This window comes from Diabrotica undecimpunctata, chromosome 9 (assembly GCF_040954645.1).
Source record: "Diabrotica undecimpunctata isolate CICGRU chromosome 9, icDiaUnde3, whole genome shotgun sequence".
In the NCBI taxonomy this organism is placed as follows: Eukaryota; Metazoa; Arthropoda; class Insecta; order Coleoptera; family Chrysomelidae; genus Diabrotica; species Diabrotica undecimpunctata.
Window position 1 is genome coordinate 101,074,850 of NC_092811.1, and position 22,291 is coordinate 101,097,140.

The 22,291-nt window shown below is 34.0% G+C and overlaps 1 protein-coding gene across 2 annotated transcripts in view; it reads left to right on the forward strand.

The window, feature by feature from the left end:
- Clk (circadian locomoter output cycles kaput protein Clock) overlaps positions 1–22,291 on the forward strand; it is a 157,085-nt gene that overhangs the window by 96,206 nt on the left and 38,588 nt on the right. For both annotated transcript variants that reach the window (XM_072543905.1, XM_072543904.1), the window contains exon 9: positions 16,954–17,197. In XM_072543905.1, coding sequence (XP_072400006.1) covers positions 16,954–17,197 — 244 coding nt within the window. The remainder of the gene's footprint in view (positions 1–16,953; positions 17,198–22,291) is intronic.

A 22,291-nucleotide genomic window follows, 5' to 3' on the forward strand; every position in this document is an offset into this window, starting at 1 on the left:
AGAAAGTCTCCTGATTGGCTCTTTTAACCATTGGTTGTTTTGATACGGAAATCTCCCAAAACATAGGTTACTTTGAAACGGAATAATTACTATTTAAATGGTAATAAGCCACAATTAAAGGTTAAAGTACGTTAATTGACGTTTCAATTTCCACTTTGGAAATCGTTCTATATATTTATGGATGTACAAAGACAACGTAAGCAGCTAAAATTACAAGAAGGGAAGTCCAGGAGATGAGCGAAAACAACGACGTGCAGTTTATCTCCATTATTAGCCGATATATTTATGGAAGATTTTGAAACAAATATTATTTCTAAACAAAATTTAAAACCCACAGTATGGTGGAGATATTTAGACGATGTATTCTCAATATGGCCTCATAGATTAGAGTTGTTGGACACATTCCTGAATGATATAAACGATAAAGAGACAATAACATTTAACATGGAATATAATAACACACTACCTTTCCTAGATGTTTTAATCTCTAAGAACGATACTGGGTATGAGATTCAGGTGTATAGAAAACCAACACATACCAACAGATATTTAAATTTCAAATCAAATCACAATATTAATATTAAAAAGGGAATCATTAAATCCTTATACGATAAAGCCAAAGTTACTTGTTCTAACGAAAATTCGTTCTTGGAGGAAAAACATTTGTTAACATCTGTTTTATTAAAAAATGATTATCCTTTATCGTTTATAAATAAGGAATTTTCAACAATTGACCGAATAGAACAGAACAACTTAGAACGAGATCCTACAGCATACACAAGAAATAATACGAGGAAAATAACAATACCATACATAAAAGGATTATCAGAAAAACTTAAAAGGATAGGAAATAAATTCAACATTTCAACAATATTCAAAACAACAAACACATTGAGATCTATTTTGTCTAAAACCAAACCTAACAATGAACAAGAAAGGACAAAGAATTGCATTTATATGCAAATACCTTGTGAATGCGATCAGTTTTATTTAGGTGAAACATCAACGCCATTAAATGTTAGAATAAGTGAACATCAATCTTATATTAAAAATAGAGAATTTGATAGATCTCAAATATGTAAACACGCATGGGATAATGAACATAGGGTTCAATGGAATGATTCAAATATAGTCCTAGGATCTGATTACCCATATTAAAAGAGGAAGTTATTAAAAGGAAAATACTAGTATTAGTAAGTTGGTAACATATAGAGGATACATCATTTGTGTTTTTTAAATAACAAACATATAAAATCAGAATTTGGTGTTTATTGAAAGTAAACTAAATGCACGACCAAATACTTACCATGTCGGAATTGTATTATGAGGTTTTTTTCCTGGTTTTTCCCTCATAATTTACTACGAAATCACTAACAGGAGATTTTTACTCTCATCACGGCATGTGTTTGTCTTTTCAAAGACGAATTAAATCTCAAGTTAAAGTTGATTTCATGTAATCGAATGAACTGTCTTACAAGTAAAGTCGTCCCAGGAACGCAACTCAACAATATTAGCAATATCATTTTAAAGTCGTCTACTTTAAAATGTATAATGTATGTCTGAATTGTCAATATAAATGAGTCAGATAAAATTAAACTATTAGAATTTTTTCACCAAGTAAGAAAAAAACAAAATTTGTTTAATTTACTAACGTTTGTATTTTGAGAACGATTTCCGAAGTGGAAATTGAAACGTCAATAAACGTACTTAAACCTTTAATTGTGGCTTATTCCCATTTAAATAGTAATTACTTTAACATGCCACAAGAAAATAGCTTCAGAACAATATTTGAAACGGAAGGCAAACTTTATAATGTTTTTTAGGCAAAATTTTGGCTGTTTTCATATTAAACGTTACTAGCAGTCGATAGATACGAGACATGAGAATGAGACAAATCCAGGGGAGTACATATCTCAAAACTGGAAAAATGGCTCATATGTGGGTGACAAATTTTTAAATCTTTCATAAAATAAGCGAGCAACATCCATTTGAGTTCGTGCATTGTCTACGTAATCTGTCACTTGTAGACTTGTTATTTTGTGCATTTATTTTAAATGAACTATTGTTCTGATTTGTTAACGAAATTCAAACGACTATAAAGCTCACAACTACTGTCATGTTGGGCCATATGGGCCAACATATTTTTTTTTTCTTCGCTACTGGTCCATTGAGATCAGCAAGTATTATTATTTCTCCAGATGTTCGAATTTTTCTCAGTTCATTGTCTATTTGTTCATATAAATCGTCTTTTTCTCAACTGTTGCATCATCATTTACATCGTAGATCCCCAGGATTATCAATCTGTAACCCAACATGTCTAGGTTCATTTTTATTATTCTACTGTTGATTGCTTCCCTCGTTTTATTATATTTTTTTTTAGTTTTTTCATTGGTATAAAAACTAAAAAAAAACAATATTTTGTTAACTTTGCTAATAATATTTACCAATAATATAAAATTTGTTAAAAAAGAGCTTATATAAACATATTATTTGAATTCCAAAGTCACTTCAGTTGGAAACAATTGTCAACATACAAAATCTGCATTTGTATTGTTTGCATAATTAGACACGAGTGTATTAATGCTACACGATAAAGGTTTAATTTATGTAACGATTTTCTATCAGGTAGTTGAAATGCATTAAACGTTTTGTACATAACTATTTAATTATCCAAAATGTAAGTGTTGTGATGGTAAAATAAAATAATGTTTCCTGCATTATAAAAAAGTACGAACTTAATTTTCAATATTTTTTTTTCTTCGAGTTCGGCCCTGACAAAAGTTGTAAACAAGACGTTTGTCTCGATGTCTCGGCTCTTGATATTTTTGTGTTAAACTGTGAATATTAAACGTTATAAATTACAGTTAAAGTTTACCAACATTATTTAAAACTGTAAGTTTAAATATCAGCTAGAATATGCTGGTATCTGATCGGCCTATGGTGGAGCAGTACGGCAAGAGATAAGTGCTTGCGGCTAGGTGATACTCCTCCATAGATCCCTACCGGAAGGGCGTGTGAACGCCTAAATACCGGGTATATATATATATATATATATATATATATATATATATATATATATATATATATATATATATATATATATATAAGTTTAAATATTTCTTATTAGTTAAACTTAAAAACGCATTCTAAACTGGATTTATTAGTTTTTTGGATGGTATCGATCGCAAATAATTATAATTTTATAAATAATAGACAACAACTAGTGTTGTTTTTTGCTGGGGCAGAGAGGTACTATATTTTTGTTACTGTGAAGAATAACAAATTGGTATGTCGTCGGATGTAACTATACAGAACGTCTCTTCAAAGAGCAAATCTTATTCCTTGGCAGCATCACAGCAGAAATTTCCTACTAAAGGTCAAGCAATTATTTTTAGTGCTATAAATAACGCCGGCCTGCAGGATTATTTAATCCCGCTAGGCACTTTAATTAATCCAAAAAATATCTTATTCTCTTCTCGGTTATCTAATAATAGAATGTATGTATCTAAATAGTAAATCCAGCGTAGATGAATTTATGGAGAAATATGGTTCTATTAAAGTGCAAGAAGAAATCGTACGAGCTAAAAGACTTATAACGCCTGCTGAAAGGCTGGTGTTATCTAACGTCAGTCCAATAATTCCCCATGGTGTACTTATCCGAGAATTAAAAGAAATGGGCTTAACCCGTAACTACCATGGCCAAAAATAGTAACATTTGTACCATGGCAGGGTCAAATTTGACCCCCCATTGTTTGTTGTATCAAAAAATATTCTTTTTTTATCTTGTTTTATTTTAAATTATTTTGTTTACAGCTACTTTTACATTTATATAAAAATAAACGAATTTGGTTAATTAGATATAACTTTATTTAAAAAAACTTTTGTATTCAGTCAAATTAACATAGCTATGCACTTTCTCGAATTATAAGAAAAATAGTAACAATGTGCAGTTTTTTTATATCCAATGGTGAAATCTAGGTATCATAGCTCCTACCTAAAATAAAAAAAAATCGATTTAGATTTCGTATCTCAAAAATGACAAGCATGATTTTACCTTAATTTTCAACACAGCTTATGCATAACGTCTGTATGCGGGAATGATTTTTGCAAATAATTTTTTAATTATTTATATATAATTTATCGCACGATGAGCTAGCTTTCTTTCTTTTGGTTTTTGGAATATGGACATATTTTACACCTTCCCCTCTTTTTTCGTCGTTGTGGGTCTGAATTTGCGGCAGGCATTGGTTCCTGAAGTCCGGAAACTTTAAAAATGGCACTACGAATTTCTCTCGGTAAACAAGTTTGCTGAGCTCTACGAGTTAAATGGGCCTTAATAAGTTCTTGACCTAAAGTGGTTAAAAACAATCTTCTTTCCATTATTTGATTTTGCTGAACCCCATTAAAAATTACGTTGGCATTTAATCCTGCAATGTCCAAAATGCGAAACCATATTACTTAAGACCATCTACGAGTTCTTCTGCCAGTTTTATAGCATGCACATTTCTTATCCAATGAATCCACCCCACCTTTTGTCTCGTTGTAAAAATTTATAATCTCTGGCTTTCCATGTTTTTTTGGGGTTGAAATTCAGCAGGAACCTCTCTTTTATTTCTTTTTAGAGTTCCAACATATGAAATTTTATGGCTTCTCAGTTCTTTTATGAGCTCAACGGACGAAAACCAATTATCTGCTGTTATGTTTCTATTTGTACCAGAAATTGGTGGAATAAGTGTCAAAACATCTAGAGTGGGGATGGATAACTTTTTTGGATTTGCTCTGCGTGTATCTTTTCCAGATACACGCAATACATCAATTCCAAACATATTAAAAATATTGGATATAGCTGCCAGTTTATCTCCGTGCGCAATACGTTCTTGTCTAGTAGCTGGGTCGTCAAAACAAAGGCTTCCAAGCAAAAAATAAAATCGGTTTAGTGACATGGTTGCTCGAAATATATCACGGCCAGTACCACTCGTAGCAAATAAAGACCTTAAATCTTCATTATTGGATTTAAATACCCCAGCTAAATATAATAAGCCTAAGAAGGCCTTTAATTCAATTATGTCAAGATGATTGGTATATTGACACGATAAATTGTGTAAATTATATTGTAATTATATTCGTTCATTGGTTTTCTCAAGAATTTCTTGCAATATATCGTGGCTAATAATACATTCCCAAGCATCAACTGGTTTCTCTGGCATACTAGCTCGAGCTTTTCCAATAACACTAGGTAAATGACTAATTAAATTATGCTTACGTGTACCAGAAAAGGTGGGAGAAGTTTTAGACCAGTTGTACCTATTTTTGCCATAAAACACATCCCTTGCGTCAGCTATATCACTTTCTTCACCCGAATATTCACTACCAGTTTCGGAATTATTAATTTGCCAATTTTTTTCGTCATCATCGTCCCATTCCTCTTCACTGTCTGTTTCGTGATCACCGTGTTCACTAGCCTGGTCTAAAAACTCACTGTCACTATCTAGTCCATTGTCCATAATTTTTTGTCCCTCCTCTTCAAGTTCTTTCTGTGTCAGAGGACGTTTATTGCAACTACACTCCGCCATTTCAAATTACTCGTTAATTGCACTAGAAACACTTGTACCATAAGCTGGTCAAAATTGACCCTATGCGTGCCTAACTCTGCAGTAGTAACAGATAAACTAACGGAATTTTCGTAGATCGATAAATCACCTACCGGTCGAAGATTAGCAGAAAGCGCGCAATGCTCAATCTATGTTTCGGTAGCAAAACTTGGCATTAAAAACGCGGGGGGTCAATTTTGACCCCGCCATGGTACTTAAGGGTTAAACCTCGTTTCCCCTATAACGTTTTTTAAAATAGGTGCTATACTATCAGAGTATACCCACATATTAAGCTTTAGAAGACAGGTATTTGTCAGTCCACATAATATCACTATCCCAGATTCGATTGAAATAAATTATGAAAACACCTCTTACAGAATTTTCATATCTCAAGGCAATCTGACTTGTTATACTTGTAAGCAATTAGTCCATATTTCAAACAATTGTCCAAACATCAACAGTATACCATCAACCACTCAATATGGACTAATTCCTTCGTCCTACCTCTTTTAAAAGACAAAAAATCACGATATAGTGTGGAATCATACAGGCAAATCTCAATTACTTGTTCCATGTCTAAACTTTTAGAAAAAATCGTTAACAGTAGATTAATGTGGACATTGGAACAAAATCGATTACTCATTAGTGAACAAAATGGATTTAGGCAGAATCGATCAACGGCTGATAACATTCTGGAACTCGAAAGCGATATTATGGAATCGTTTGCAACTAATAGAAAATGTACCGCGATATTTTTTGACTTAAAAAATGCCTTTAATACTGCCAAGAAACACAGGATTTTAAAAACGTTGTATGAGTGGAATATTCGGGGACACTGTTTATCGTTCATCAACAATTTTTTAACCAATCGGACTTTTCGGATAAGAGTTTCTAATTCGTGCTCGAAAACTCACTGCTTAACAAATAGAGTACCACAAGGGTCTGTTCTTAGCCCAACACTCTTCCTAATAGCGATTAATGATATTTTGAAAAACATAGAAAAACCTTTAAAAGCACGGATTTATGCTATTTATTTAGATTTAGACTATTTAGTGGTATTTACAAAAGGAAAAAATATAGACAGTATGACAAAATGTTTACAAAGCTTTATCTCTAAATTGGAAACATGGTCTCTGAATACTGGCTTTGAATTTTCTACTACAAAAACAAGAGTCATGGTTTTTGCAAAAACAGCAAATGTAAGTACTGCGTCAAATCTTACGTTATACGGAAAACCAATAACAGTAAATCCTCATATTAAATTTTTAGGAATGCATTTAGACAGCAAACTGACATGGCGAGAACATATAAAGCAATTACAATTAACTTGCCATAAGAGAATAAATATTTTAAAACATTATCAAACAGAAAATGGGGTTCCGACCAAAATACAATATTATCAGTATACAAATGGTTAATCAGGTCTAAACTCGATTATGGATGCATCGCTTATTGTTCTGCTAGAAAGTCTATTTTAAAATCTCTAGATACAATTCATAATAATGGGCTAAAGATCGCACTACGAGCATTTAGAAGTACACTTATTGAGAGCATATACGCTAAACTTGGTGAGCCATCCCTTTACCACAGGCGAATGCAACTGACATTAACACATTTATCCTCGGTATTCTGTAATCCAAAAAAACCTATTTATAGTAACACCTTCACAGATAAATATAACGAACTTTTTAATTATAATGATAAACTAAGAAAACCATATTATGAAAGAATTAGAACATATTGCAAGAAATTAAACTTTGATTTTCCTGACATATTCGATTCAAACGTCACCGATCCTCATATCCCTTGGTCAATTGACCAAGAGATATGAGGTCAATTGACCAAGGGATATGAGGATCGGTGATGTTTGAATGACCACTCTCTTCCACAATGTAATGTATATTTGAGCAAATATAATAAGTCGGAAATACGTCCCTCAGAAATTAAAACTATTTTGTCAAATATACTCCAAACTTATGAAAATTTCTCCAAAATATTTACAGATGCTTCAAAATCTAGCAATGGAGTTGGTGCCGCTTTTGTGACCAATTCAAGTAAATATCTATTTCAACTATCTCCCCACTGTAGCATATACACAGCCGAATTATACGTTCTTTACAGAGCAATTAAGTTTATTAATGATACCAATATCAATAGCGGTGATTCTTTCTGATTACTTTGAGTTCGATTACTTCAATTCAACGAGTATATCCTAAACACCCAATTGAAAAAATGATCAAATCAGAACTTCACACATGTCAAGAAAAAGGAAGAACAGTTGACTTCATATGGATTCCTTCTCATGTGGGTATCTCCGGAAATTCAGAAGCAAACTTAAGTGCGCGTAGTGCAGTGTCTAGTGCGGACTTAAAGTGCGGTCCAGAAGACTTAAAGCTTTCTATTAAGGCAAAAATTTTAGAAGTCTGGCATAACGAATGGCAAATATCAACGTCTAAACTACGACAAATTAAAGACACAGTTAAAGGAACTTTGTACAAAAATTGCCATGAACAGAGTGTAGTTAACCGATTACGATTAGGCCATACTAGACTCACACACTCTTATCTTTTTTCAAAATGTAACCCACCCATATGCGAGCGCTGCAATTCAACCTTAACAGTAAAACATATCTTTGAATGTGACAAATTCAAATATCAACAATCTCTTTATAATATAGATTCAAATTGATCAGTTGTGTTAGGTCAAAATAGTTATTCAAAGAAGTTAATAGATCATTTAAAAGCTATCGATGTGTTCCATAAGATTTAACTATAAAAAAAATATATGTTTTCTTCTTCTTTCTATTCCATGTTCTTAAAGTTGCTAATTACAATGTTGGTAATATACTCCAGTCGTCAGAAACGAAAATTCTACTGAACCCCTAAAAATCGTAGGAACAAGTTAAATTTTCCTGAGAATGTTAATTTTTGGGGCCCCAAAAAAATTGCAAAAATGTTTTCCACTCCTACGGTTATCACCAAGGAAGACATTTTACCAAGAAAATGTATACACCGCACCATAGAAAAATTATTTAAAACAAGATTATGAGCCCCTCAAAGCACAAGTGGTGTAACTCACATTAACCTTGTTTTAAGTTAGGTAATGTTTTACTGGAATTGTTATAAAACATATTAGCAATACAATATTGTAAGTTTTTTCGAAAATGTATTAACAAAGTTTTGTTTTAGTTATTATTATTAGGTAGGGGAGAGTGTTGTACCTTTCGGCAAATTTCATGTCGTTTGGCTCAAAATGTTTAAAAATTGCTTTATAGCGACCGTTGAAGCATACAGAAGTAGATACAACCTTTATCTATAAATGACAAAGTATAGGTCTATGGATTCGTTTCGGTTACCTTTTAAAAAAAAATTTGAAATTTTTTTTTGACAGGTCATCCAAAGGTACGACACTGTGTTGTACCTTTGTCCACATTATGTTGTACCTGTGGTCAGAAAACAAATTACCTTCGATTAAGAAGAAACACCAACGAACGGAATCTTATTTATTACATGAATTATAAGATGACAAACATGATTACTTTACATTGTATGTATCAAATTTAACATCAAAGGACATCATATTTTGTTGGCGTTGTGATGTTCCAACCAAATCTGGTGAAGGCAGTTTTTTTATTATGTCGCCTTCGGAGACACAAGAGACTTCCTCATCTGAATAGACAAATTTATTGTTTCCAATAACTGTTTTTAAATATTTGACTATGTAATCGTCCTCTAAAACCTAAACTATCTTGGCAACATAGTGTGCAATATTCTTTTTACTGGCCAATTTTACGAGAATAAAATCACCTTCTTTTAACTTAGAAGAGCTGAGTATTTCTTCACTTCCTGTTGCTCTAATGAATAATTTTCATTTTCGTTTGCCAGAAAAGTTTCTAAATCCTCGTCACTTGAATCCTTTGTTATATTTTTCATCTCTTCATCAGATTTATCTGAATTATCACAGAGAATCTTCCTTTTGACCTTTGGTTTTTTCACCTTACTTTGCAATAGTTCCTCTTTCTTCGGGGTGTCTGTCAAAATTCTTGTTTTACCACGCTTTCGTCCCTTTTGAGAAGTCTTTCGAGCTATGGCTTTGGGGAATGGGTGCTCTGCAAACGGCCTTTTGAAGTCAGCGTTATTTGCCTTGTTGTCATTAGACTGCAGTGGAAGTGCCGGTGTCAAGTTTGATGTTGATTGATTTTCGGATAGTTGAAGGCTTGATGAGCAAGATGCCGTATTAAGATTCTCTTCTGATTCTGAATTTGGGCGATCTGTTACATAGGACGACAGATATTCGTAGTCGCCAAATATATTTTCATTAACAGGCCATATCCCTGTTTTTTCAAATCCTTTGACAATGTTTGCAAGGGTAAATGCTTTTGCAAATGCCTTGCTTACGAGTTCAGCTACGTCATACAAACTTATAAGATGTCCAGGATGGGTCATCATCCACTCATTAGCTATGGTGTTGTAGTAGGTTTTGAATGGTCCAAAAATAGTCCTGTCAAGAGGTTGAGTTTTGTACGAGGTGTGTGGCGGCAACGTTAATAGCACAATATTATTTTTCTTCGCCAAATCAATCACGGAAACTGCAATATGGGACTCGTGATTATCGAGTATTAGTAGCACTTTTTCTTGCTCTTTCGGCTTAACGTGGGCTATACATGGTGGTCTTGTGGTCCTTGAAAAACACGCGAGGAAATATCAACATGGACGGCATATGGTTACCGATGGCATTAACCGCAGCAATCAAAGTTACATCGATTCCTCTTTCTCCGGATGTCATACTACCTAGTTGCTTTACACTTTTTAAGGCTATTATCTTAGGTGACGCATGGACTAAAGAATTCCCAGTTTCATCTAAATTATAGATATTGGCAGGGGAAAACTTATAGCGTGACATTACATTTTAAGATTGTTGAAAAAGGCTTGGATATTTTCTTTGTTAAAACTGGTTGACCTTGCCAGGCTTGAAGCCTCGGGTTTCCTTAACGACAATGATGGATGCCGATTCATGAAGTGTCTTAGCCATTCTTTGCCTGCAGTTTGAAGTCCAATTGTCTGGTGTTTTTATATTGTTTTCACGTGCATATTGAAATTCTAAGAGTCTTGCATCTTTTTTTGTGAGTCTCTAATAAAGCGACGCTGCCTGTATCAAGTACTGCTCCAACTGTGACTCTTGTTCAAGTGAAAACACTTTTTTAAAGTGAAAACACTTTTTTAAAGTGAAAACACTTTTTTAAAGTGAAAACACTTTTTTGTTTCAAGGCATTTTTTCTGTAAAGAAGTTTCTTCTTCAGGTGCCATCTCCGCTACGGAGGTTGGCAATCATCATAGCTACTTTAATTTTTGGGGCAGTAGCTCTAAATAGTTGTTTTGAGCTGCATCCAAACCATTCTCTCAGATTCTTAAGCTATGAAATTCGTCTTCTTCCAATGCTTCTTCTGCCATCAGCGGAAACTATTGTACCGACCTCAAGTGGTCAATAGCAGAACGTTTAAGCAAAAATTATTTCCAACACGGAGAAAACACCAATTTTACCGACAGTGTCCAGAGGTACAAGCGCCTAAAGGTACAACACTTTCCCCTACATTTAATATTGTTTAAAAAAATTCAGCAATATAATATTTAATTTTTTTTTCGTAAACGTATTAGGAAAGGTTTGCCAAAAATGTAACCATTTTATCTAAAAATTCATTTAATATTGTAGTTAACAACGCTTTATTTACATAATTTTTTACTCATCTTCAATATTGAAATCTAATTGTAGTAGCCCTATGTTTTGAGCATCTTCTAAAGTAAACAGATTCTCAAAAGAGGGATGCTAGATAGGTAGAATAAAAGGGAAAAGTCTTTCATGTCAGTTTGTTTCTCTTTGGTCACAGGTTTGTTTCTCTTTGGTCGTCTTTTTTTAGATCTCGGTTTTAGGTCTAGCTAAAGAATGTTATTTCATCCGAAAGAGTCTCCTTAAAGATTATTGTGAATGGAATTCTCTATCAAATCCACCGCATTTATCCATCCATGATACTGCGTGACTAAACAAGCGGCAATTTATTGCGCATCTCTAGATCCAGTCACTTCATCCCAAGTCACTCCATGCCAAGGATTATGGCAACCTAAATTGTAAACTTGGCTTGGCTCTGAGAGATCTTCATTAAAAAAATTAATTTTCAACTACACTAAATACAATTAAATATGCAAATGAAACTTAATGTATCAAAAACTAACATCCACAGGTACGTGTGAAAATAAAAACAGTTGCAGGAACAGTGGTGTATATCCCTTGTACTTCACTTTGGCTGTCAACAGATAAGTGACTCCACTGACAACACAAAATGTATTACCTATCTTCATGGTTACTATATGACTTATAACTCACACCATTTATGCTAATATAAAATACTTAATGCGTAACATGATTTAGACCTTAACTAAAATTAATGGAAAATGGAGTTACACCACTTGTGCTTTAAGGGGCTCATATGTAACTGAGATAATGTTGAAGAAAAATGTTTATTAGCTCTTTTTCTGTCCAACGCTTAACCTGGCATTACACGCGGCAAAAAACTTACGTTGTAACACGCGCACGGTCAAATCGACCGTATACATAGTTTTGGTTGTTATATAATAAAAAAACAAGTGGAACTTAAATATGAACCAAAAATCTTTTATTTTAAACTTATGCTGGCTTTTATAACATTCAGTACAAAGCTGGGAAGGATGTTCTCGGCATATATACTTTTGACGCTGTACGCATAGGGACTTCGTTTGTCTGTTATTTTTCGACGAGCAAAAATGACATTTGCCTGAAACGTCATACTGGCTATGTTGCATAAATACCTCCGGGATATCTAATATTTCTGTTAGATGACTACTCATAGTTACTGGTAACATAACCATTTCTCGGCGACGTTCAAGTTCCAGTGTAATTAGACTTATTGCTAATGATTTCAAAAAGTTTCGGCAAGTACTATGAGTATAATTATTTAGGTCAGCAACGATCTTGCTATTTATTCCAGATATATTCAAGGAAATAAAAAATAAGGTTAGAAGCCATCGGCAACTTTTTCGTGACACAGAGTAAGTTCATTTTAGCTTATCAACGGTATCAACACCTTCCTTTGTTGCATTGTAAAATTTAATCATTGTTGGCTTGTATGTATCGCCACTTTCTGGATCAGTCTCGTCTTTGTTATGCATTGTTGACAATATTGTAACTATTTTGTTTTGCTTGGGCTTGTAGGATACCAAAGTCTTGTCTTCGGTGAAACCAAAAATGCTCGAAGTAACTTTACGCTCCTTTAACTTTGCGATAAAAATCTCAGGAATTTCTTTTTATTTTTGTGAATTGTGCTCTTAACAGTTAGGTTGTGTTTTTTCAGCAAATCTAAGGCTAAAGGTATTGAAATAAACCTATTTTCGAAAGTTATATTTCTTCCAGTTCCAGAAATTGGTGTAATTTATCTTTGTACGACTGAAGAGGCGCTATTGTTAACTTTATAAGGCCCATCTGGTTAAGTTCCAACAAACACCTCTAGTATATATATACAAGGATTTCCACAGTTTTCACTGTATTCCTTCACTCAACCGTTTTCTCCAATTTTTCCTGTTTAGCCAGTCCCCTTCCTGTAGGTTTCTTCTACTCATTGCTTCGTCCACTTCATCTCTGAAAGATCTTCGGGGTCTGCCTCTCTTTCTTCTTCCTATCGGGCTCCACTCTGTTATTCTATTTATCCACCGATTTTGGTCTGCTCTTCTGACATGTCCGTACCAGGTTAACCTCTTCTGTTCGATGTAGTCTATTATGTCGGAGTTCATTCCCATTCTCCTCTTAATCTCCATGTTATTTATTCTATCTCTTCTTTTTACTCTGCAGCTTCTCCTTAGGAATTCCATCTCTGTTGCTCTTATTTTGTTTTTGGTTTTCTTATTTATTGTCCAATTTTCACACCAATAAGTGAGGATACTTCTTGTCATGGTATTATATATTTTTTTCTTTGTTTTCATGCTGATATTCTTATCCCATAGTACCGGGTTCAATTTTCGTATGTAGTCTCTTGTTTGTCCTAGTCTATTTTTTATATCTTCCTCCGTTGTTCCTTTGTTTGATATTATGAAACCTAAATACTTATACTTGTCTGTTCCTTTGATTTGTTTACCTTCGTCTATTTCCAGCTGTTTTATTTCTGTATTCTCCGTTGTTAGGTATTCAGTTTTCTTTAGGTTTATTTCTATCCCATTCTTTGTATATTCCTGCTCCAGTTTTCTCATCATAAAACTGAGGTCATCCTCGTCTTGTGCGATCACTATTTGGTCGTCGGCAAAACTTAGCGTATATAGATATTCGTTCCTTACTGGTATACCCATTCCTTCGCACTTTCTTTTCCATGGTTTCAGGGTTTTTTCCAGGAATATTTTGAACAGGGTGGGGGATGTGGAGCAACCCTGTAGTAGTCCCTTTGTCGTCTGAAATGGAGTTCATATTCAGGAGAGGGAGATCCAGGGAGCTTTCCCCGCTGTGAAACCTGCCTGGTCTTCTCCGATTTTATCTTGTATATATATTTCTAATTTTTCCTGACTCGCGCCATGACTCTGAATTTCTCGTTCCTCCTATGTGCTGTTCTATCTCTGTGCATGTTTTTTCCCATCTTTTATTTTTTTCATTTGCCACTTTTCTTTTCACTTCTTTATTTTTTTTTTCCTGTATAGTTCCAAGTCTTCATAGTTTTTGTGTTCAGGTATTTTATATGGAGTTCTTTTTTCTCTTTTATGCATGTTAGTGTGTCTTCGGTTAATTTCGTAGTTTGGTGGGTGTATTTTTGGTCCACTTCTCCAAGAGCTTCTAGGGCTGCTGTCTTCATGCAGGTTTTTATGTGTTCGTATGTTTGTTCTAATGATTCATACCGAAACTCTTCTAGCTTTTGGTTCAATCTTCGCTTATATAGGTCTTTTATTGAGTCATCTTCTAATAAATTGATTTTGAATTTCTTTTCTTGTGTTGAGCACGTATTAACAAGTGTAGCCGGAGCCGTAATTTGGTCAGACTCTCCCTGGGTCGGTTTCTGTTGGGTCTATATGAAGTTGAATTCCATCCAAGCGATTACTAGTTTGTGATCTGTGCCGCATTCTGCGCCTCGCGTTACTCTCACGTCTTTTATTTTTATCGAGCTTTCGTGGTTTACTATAACATAATCAATAATAGACCTCAATTTTCTTGTTTCTTAGTTTATAGGTAAAATCAACAAGCGCTAATATTTTGATTCCATACTTTGCAGGTTTATTCGGTATAAATTGCCGAAATCCACATTTGCGCTAAATGACTCAAGCATTTCATCAATTGTCACAAATTTACTTAGAGCATAATTGGCTTTGCATCGCTCAACAAATTAACCAAAAAATTCTCTTATAGGAGATAGCTTATCGTACTGTTTCCGTTCTTCTCTATTATCAGGATCGTCAAAGCTAAGCACTCGCAACAAAAATTGAAATCGATTAATTCCCATTGTAAGACGAAAAATATCTACGCCAGTTCCGTCATGTGCCCACAGATCTCTCAAATATAGGTGTGATGACCGCAAGACTTCAGTAAAATATAGAAGACCAATAAGTGCTTTAATTTCTTCCATATTTGTACTGGTGGCATCTCTTTCTCTACTTTATTTCGCTGATGACGGAGTCTGGAAAAATCAATTGCCAAACATCAATAATGGTTTTTGCTTCTCTGGCTTTTACAATTACTCAAGAAGATTGAGTCACTATCTTTCTGCTCCGAGTCTTTTTTTTAAACAGCTACGGGAAATTTATTTCACAACGTCTTTATGTCCCTTCTCGCCAACGTCTTTTTGTACCTTTCGGTACCAATTTTATGTTAAATGAAATTTTCAACAAAAAATAACATTGTCGGGCCACACTAACTTGACTGCATTTTGAATTGCTATTTCAAAATCAGAAATTATTCGCTTCGGTTTGAAATTTAAATTCAAATCTGTACATATTGTTATTAATGTATCAAAAGTACTTTTGTACGATTGCTGTGATTTATTTGTTAACAAGCAAATACTAGAAGAACATAAAAACCATTTTTTAGTCATGTATAGTAAACATCTGACAAAAATATTTAAGTTTCACCTACATACAAAGAATCTACATTACACAAAAAGTAAAGATTTGTGAAACAATTAAAAATTACGGAATTATTTTTCGTAGATAATAAAAAGTTTTCACCTGTATTTGTTTTTAAATTTAAGTTCACTAACACTTGTAGCACTTCTTCCTGTGACTTAGGCAATGATGGTGTGGATTTTCGTCTTGCAGCATAGATATTTCTTCGAACACAAGAAATGTCTTTAGTCGGCAGCGGTAAATTGCTGAAATTTTCCTTCCTCAATTCCTTGTGGACAATATTTACAGGTCTTTTACATATATCTTTCCTCTTTGTAGAATTACTAAAAATTTGCCGGTCAACGTGGATATCTGGAGCATGTTTATGCTCCACCGATACTTTTTCAAGAATAACGTAATTTTCATCACCTTCCTTTGTGTACACTTTTTGTTGACACCCTTTTTTGATGCATCGCCATCTAACTTTTCCATCTTTCGAGACATGGGCCTTTGAATATTCATATTCATTAATTATTAATAAAAGTTCTCCATTTTGACTAAACATAGTCGTTGGATTCGCCATTTAAAAGTTAAACACTAACGGACAAAACTATACCGTAACACTTGAAACTGAAGTGAATAACTGAAAATATTTATATTCTTACTTTCAACTATAATCAAATTTGGAATTTCCGGTCATTAAGACTTAATCCCCAACTTTCTCGACGATGGGGCAGCAGGTACTTAAGATTAAGGGGCCCAGGTAGTTCGTGTGCCATTTAGATAACGACGAAAATTAGATATCCTTTGAACAGAGTATCCTATCAATAAAAATCAAAATGGGTTTAAAAGGTCAAAAAATATTAAAAAAATTGATTTTACGCGCCTGACATTTAAAATCGCCGGTCGCTTCAAGTGTTGTTTCTGAAAGAACAGTTCATTCTACAAAAAAGTGCTAATAAACATTTTTTTCAAAATTATCTCGGGTACATTTTTTATTTAAAACATTTTTTTCTACAGTGGAGATTTAGATTCTACAAGTAGATATTTTAAGGGGAACCCCTGGGGTAGGAATGTTTAGAGGTTCAGTAGCATTTTCGACTCCGAAGACTGGAGTATTGTACAGTTTTAACATTCCAATTACACAATAAAGAACTAAATAAAAATTATGTAACATTTTTTGGCAAGCTGTCTAAATCTCTAAGGGCTCTATATTTTCGAATCTCTATACAATAGGTTTAACCGTTACTCTTATTTTCTAGTTACATTGACGTTATGAAGCAAAGCCGTAAAGGTGAAGCTGACTCTAGCGAAAATTTCGATCAACCTGAAGAACCGTCGCCTTCGGCGATTATGTCGTGGACAGCAACTAGTCCGAACGCCAGCGTCGCTGGTACGGGTACGGCCAAAAGCGTGGTTCACCATGGTCCTGCTTCAGATTGTACGTCGATGTCTGCAGATTCACCGGGTTCGAGACAATCCATGAGCACTCATCAATCCACTACAGTAAGTAGATAGATAACTCTTTCAGAGTTAAACAAAAATTTTTCGGCTTTTACTCATGTTGGTCCACAAAATTGTTTGAATTCAATATACATACAATTAACAGTTAGGTTTCTCTATTTGAAGCAGTTTTCATTAGAATTAATACTCATGCATTCTATAGGCATTATAATTTTCAAATTTTATGTATATTGATATAAATCAGACAATATATATATATATATATATATATATATATATATATATATATATATATATATATATATATATATATATATATATAATGTAATTTCTCTAATCTAATCTTATTAACCCTTTCTCACATTAAAAAGAAAAAAAGTAGCAGTCGCCTCCAATCTCCGAAGTTGCGCACAAGAGTTTTAATAAAAACAATTTCATTTTTCTAACCAAGCACGTACATAGTATATAGTATATATTATGTTAAAGTTATTGGTTTTATGCATGGAGTTAGAATCTGTTTTATGTATTCAGTTTCAATAGTTTTATAAAGTTTTATAAAGTAGCACACTAATAAAGTACTAAAAAAAAGTACTTGAGCACTAATTAAAGAATGTGGCAGTTATTTAGTGAGCTAGTTAAATGGAAATTTACCAAAGTCTAAAATCATCATTATTAGCATTTGCTTCCTCTGTTGAACATAGGCCTCCCTATATAAGTCTCCCGTAAATAATTCCATTCCATTCGATCTTGAGCACCTTGAATCCAATTGTGCTGAATGCGCTTGATTTCATCTGACCACTTTGTTGAAGGACGTCCTCGATTACTATATAAGTCTAGAATATGTAGAGCTAGTGTCATATATACTACTATTATTCTTACACGGTCTAGAAAGACATATAGGAGGGTTCCACACCTGTAAATATATCTTAGTTTGATCTCTGCTAAAATAGGAACTGTACTTCGCCTAATGTAATTAAAGCATTTAATTTAAAGATCTAATTAAATATATACACTGGAATAGTATCTTAACCAACCTATTAAGGAGAAACATGTCCTAGTGGGTTTTGGAGCTCCGCAGATTCTCCAAATCTTCAGTTATCAATAGGACCAAACAAGCGCAATGTAAGTTAAAATATAAAGGCCTTGCATTCACGGATGTGGCTAAATTAGTATTTGGAATAAAGTTTGCTGAGATCGAGACCATAACGGGCAAAAAAATCAATCATCATCATCTTTGGCTGGATAATCCTCTGTGGATCCTGGCCAGCTCTAAGATTAGTCGCCATTCTGTTCGATTTCTGGTAACGTGTTGCCGTCTTCTGGTCTCTAGTATTCCTAAGTCAGTCTCAACTTCATTTAACCACGTAATTCGCGATCGGCCTCTGCTTCCTTTTCCTGTAGGTATTCCTGTCATTAGCTTTTTAGCAGTCATGTTGTCAGGCATTCGTGTTATGTGCCCGGCCCATCAGAAGTCTCTATGTTTTAATGAACGTTACGACATCTGGTTCATTAAAGAGTTATTATAATTCAAAATTAAATCTTTTGAGCCACTGTCCTTGATCTTTTATAGCTCCGAATATTTTGCGGAGTATCTTACGCTCGAAAATTCCCAGAAGTCTTTCATCCTTCTGCGTTAGAGTCCATGTTTCCGCCCTGTATGTAAGGACCAGCCTCAGCAGTGTTTTGTATATAATTATTTTAGTTTTTCTTTGGATATTTCTTGAGTCGAATTGTTTTTGGAGTCCATAGTATGCCCTATTTGTTAGGTTTGTTCGTCTTTTAATTTCTTCGCTTATTTTATTGGTAGTAGTCACTAGCGAGCCAAGGTATGTGAAGCTGTCAACAGGTTTTATTAGTAACCAACATGTACTTGGTTTTGTCTTCGTTGATGACTAGACCGACCCCTTTTGCTGCCGTTTCCAATTCTAGGAAATATCGCTTAACATCTCGCTTGCTACGTCCTATTATGTCAATGTCATCAGCGTGTGCTAACATTCGTTTCGATCTATTGTAGATAGTACCGCATTCACTAATTCGTGTGTCTCGGACTGCCATTTTCAAGGCAGTGTTAAATAGGAGGCAAGTTAGGGCATCCCTTGTCTGAGTCCGTCCTTTATCTTAAAGGATCGAGAATTTTCCCCCTGTGTCCTAACGCTGGCTTTTAAGTTAAACCAAACTCACGCATTGATTGGTATAGTATTGTTCTCTTGACACTGTCGTCTGCGGCCTTGAAGTCGACGAATAGGTGATGGGTTTCAATGTTAAATTCTAATATTTTCTCGATCTCGGATCTGTCTTATTGAATGAATCTGGTCAATTGTTGATTTTTCTGGAGTAAATCTGACCAGGTATTTTTCAACTATGGTAACTGTGTAAACTTGAAGCCTTTCATAGAGAATATTTGCTAGTATTTTGTAAGCATTTGTTAACAGGGTTATACCTCTGTAGTTGTCACACTAGAGCTAATCGCCTTTTTTATTTAACAGGCATATCTTACCTTGACACCATTCACAGAGCATGCTCTTATTTTGCCAGACAAGAAGTAAAAGTTTATACAGTGCTTGTAGCAGGGCGTTGCCACCATTTTTTGAAGAGCTCACTACAAATTTGATCAGTTCCTGGTGCTTTATTATTTTTAAGCTTTTTAATGGCTTGGACAACCTCTTCAGTGGTAGGTAGTCTTTCGTTTGGGTTGAATAGATTCTAATAATTGCGCTACGGTACTTAATCTGCCACGGTGTTATCTACTTCTTTTATATAATGGCCATTAAATTTTGCGTCGAAAAATTCAACCCATCGGTTTAAGATTGAGGCCGTATATTTCCTTCATCCTCCATCCTTACAGCTTTCTATTGTCTGCTTAAACACTTCACTCGTTTTGTTTACATTTCTGTAGAACTTTCGAGTTTCGTTTTGATTTCTTAGCCATTCCATGTTTTCTACCAGATTTTCTTCAAATTGTCTTTTTTTCTACTATGTATTTTTTTTCTTCTCTTCATAGGAACCGGTATTCCTCCATTGCTGTTCTTGGGCATCTAGCTTGATTTGTCTTTAGGTATGCTCTATTTTTGTTATTTGTTGCTTCTTGGTTCTGCTTGTCGAACCATTCGTTTTGTTTAACTGGTTTGGTTTTACCCAATATTTCCGATGCCTTTTCAGTTATTATGTTTCTACAATTTGTCCACAATTCTCCCATATTTTCCCCTGCTTCCATGCTCTCTATTTCCTCGTCCATTTGTCTGCTCTTTATCTCTCGCAAGGGTTTCAATGCGCAGATCATCAACATTAATTATGTCTTATTTCATATGTTTATCCTTCTTTAGGTTTGATATTCTTCCTCTGATTTTTGCTATTACAAGAAAGTGGTCACTATCTATGTTTGGACCTCGACAAAAAAAACAAACGTACTTTAAAATCAAATAAATGGTAATTAAACAGATACTAGTGTATCACTACTGTTGAATAGAACATAATGAGAATATAATACTCTTACGAGCATTAAGATTATCTCTAGGCTAGTGTGATATACAGTTTTCTTTTTCTGTAGGTGCCTTATGAATGGAAGTTTGCGATGACCATTGAAAAATCTCCCTTCTTTTTACATAAGACGTTATCTGACAGGTTCTACTTTCTCCCCATCTATTCAAATTTGCTATTAAGCTAGATTTATTTTGCTAACTGCCATCCACTTTGTTTTCTTAATGTTAATTTTGACTCCTTTCCGATGGCTTACTTCACTTATCAAGTTTAACGATGTTGTAAGGTCTTCTACACTTTCTGTAAGAATGGCTGTAATGTGATATTATTAATTGTTTCTCCACCAAACTTTATTCTTCTGGTCTACCATTTCAGGCTTTCTTGAATATTTCATCTAAATGTAAATGAAAAGGATTTGGTGATAGTATACCTAAAATCACAGTTATCCAATCCTGCCGTTACCATTTATTTAAAAAGTAGGTCATTTTGAACTCGGTAAAATGAATTTTCGTAGTCAATAAAACATAGACATAGACGTTCTTGCGAAATTCACAACTTTTTAAGAGGAAAATACGCATGCGGAGGTTCTCTTTGGTTTCTAAGCCGTTTCTAAAGCCAAACTGTTCATCACCAATTTGACTTTTGAATACTTATACGGAATATACGATTTTTAATTATTAGTAAAACGATCTTAAATGCGTTACTCATCAGCGTATAGTTGTCGCATACCATTATATCTCCATTCTTGTGAAGTGGGCATAGTATACCTAATTTCCAGTCCGCGGATATTTTCATCTTATGCCAGATTTAATTTATTAACTTATAGATGTATTTTAACAGTGTGTCGTCGTTGTTTTTAAAGAGTTCGAAAAGGGCATTATCCTTCTCAGGATCTCTGTCACTTTTTAATTTTGAAATTGTATCTATTATTTCTTGCTCTGTAGGAAACTCGGTCTTGTAGATATTATTGAAGATTTTTGCAGAAAATATGTTGTTGAATGTTGTGCAGATAAAATACCTACAGAAATCTTAAGAATATTAACAAAAAATCATATGCGCATACTAATAGAATTATTTAATGACATTTATTATACGGGAGAGATTCCGAAAGAATGGTTAACATCAATATTTATTCCAATACCCAAAAAATCAAACGCAATGAAATGTGAAGAACACAGGACAATTAGCTTGATAAACTATATTCTAAAAGTGTTCTTACGAGTGATACATGAACGTATCTATAAAAATCTAGATGATAGAATAGCTGAAAACCAATTGGGATTCAGAAAAGGCTTTGGCACCAGAGAAGCATTATTTACTGTATAAACACTAATCGAACGATGTCGAGATGTTAATTGCGATGTATTCATATATCTAGTCGACTTCGAAAAAGCTTTCTACAAAGTACAACACCGAAGAATGGCAAATATACTGCAGAACACAGAATTAGATGACGAAGACGTGAGAATCATTGCCAATCTATACCAATATCAGAAAGCCATAATACGAATAGACCAACAAAAAACGAAAGAAATACCTATAAATCGTGGAGTAAGACAAGGATGTGTGCTTTCCCCTTTACTTTTTAATATGTATTCAGAAAAATTGTTTAAAGAGGCATTAGAAGACATAAATGAAGGCATATTTATTAACGCAGCA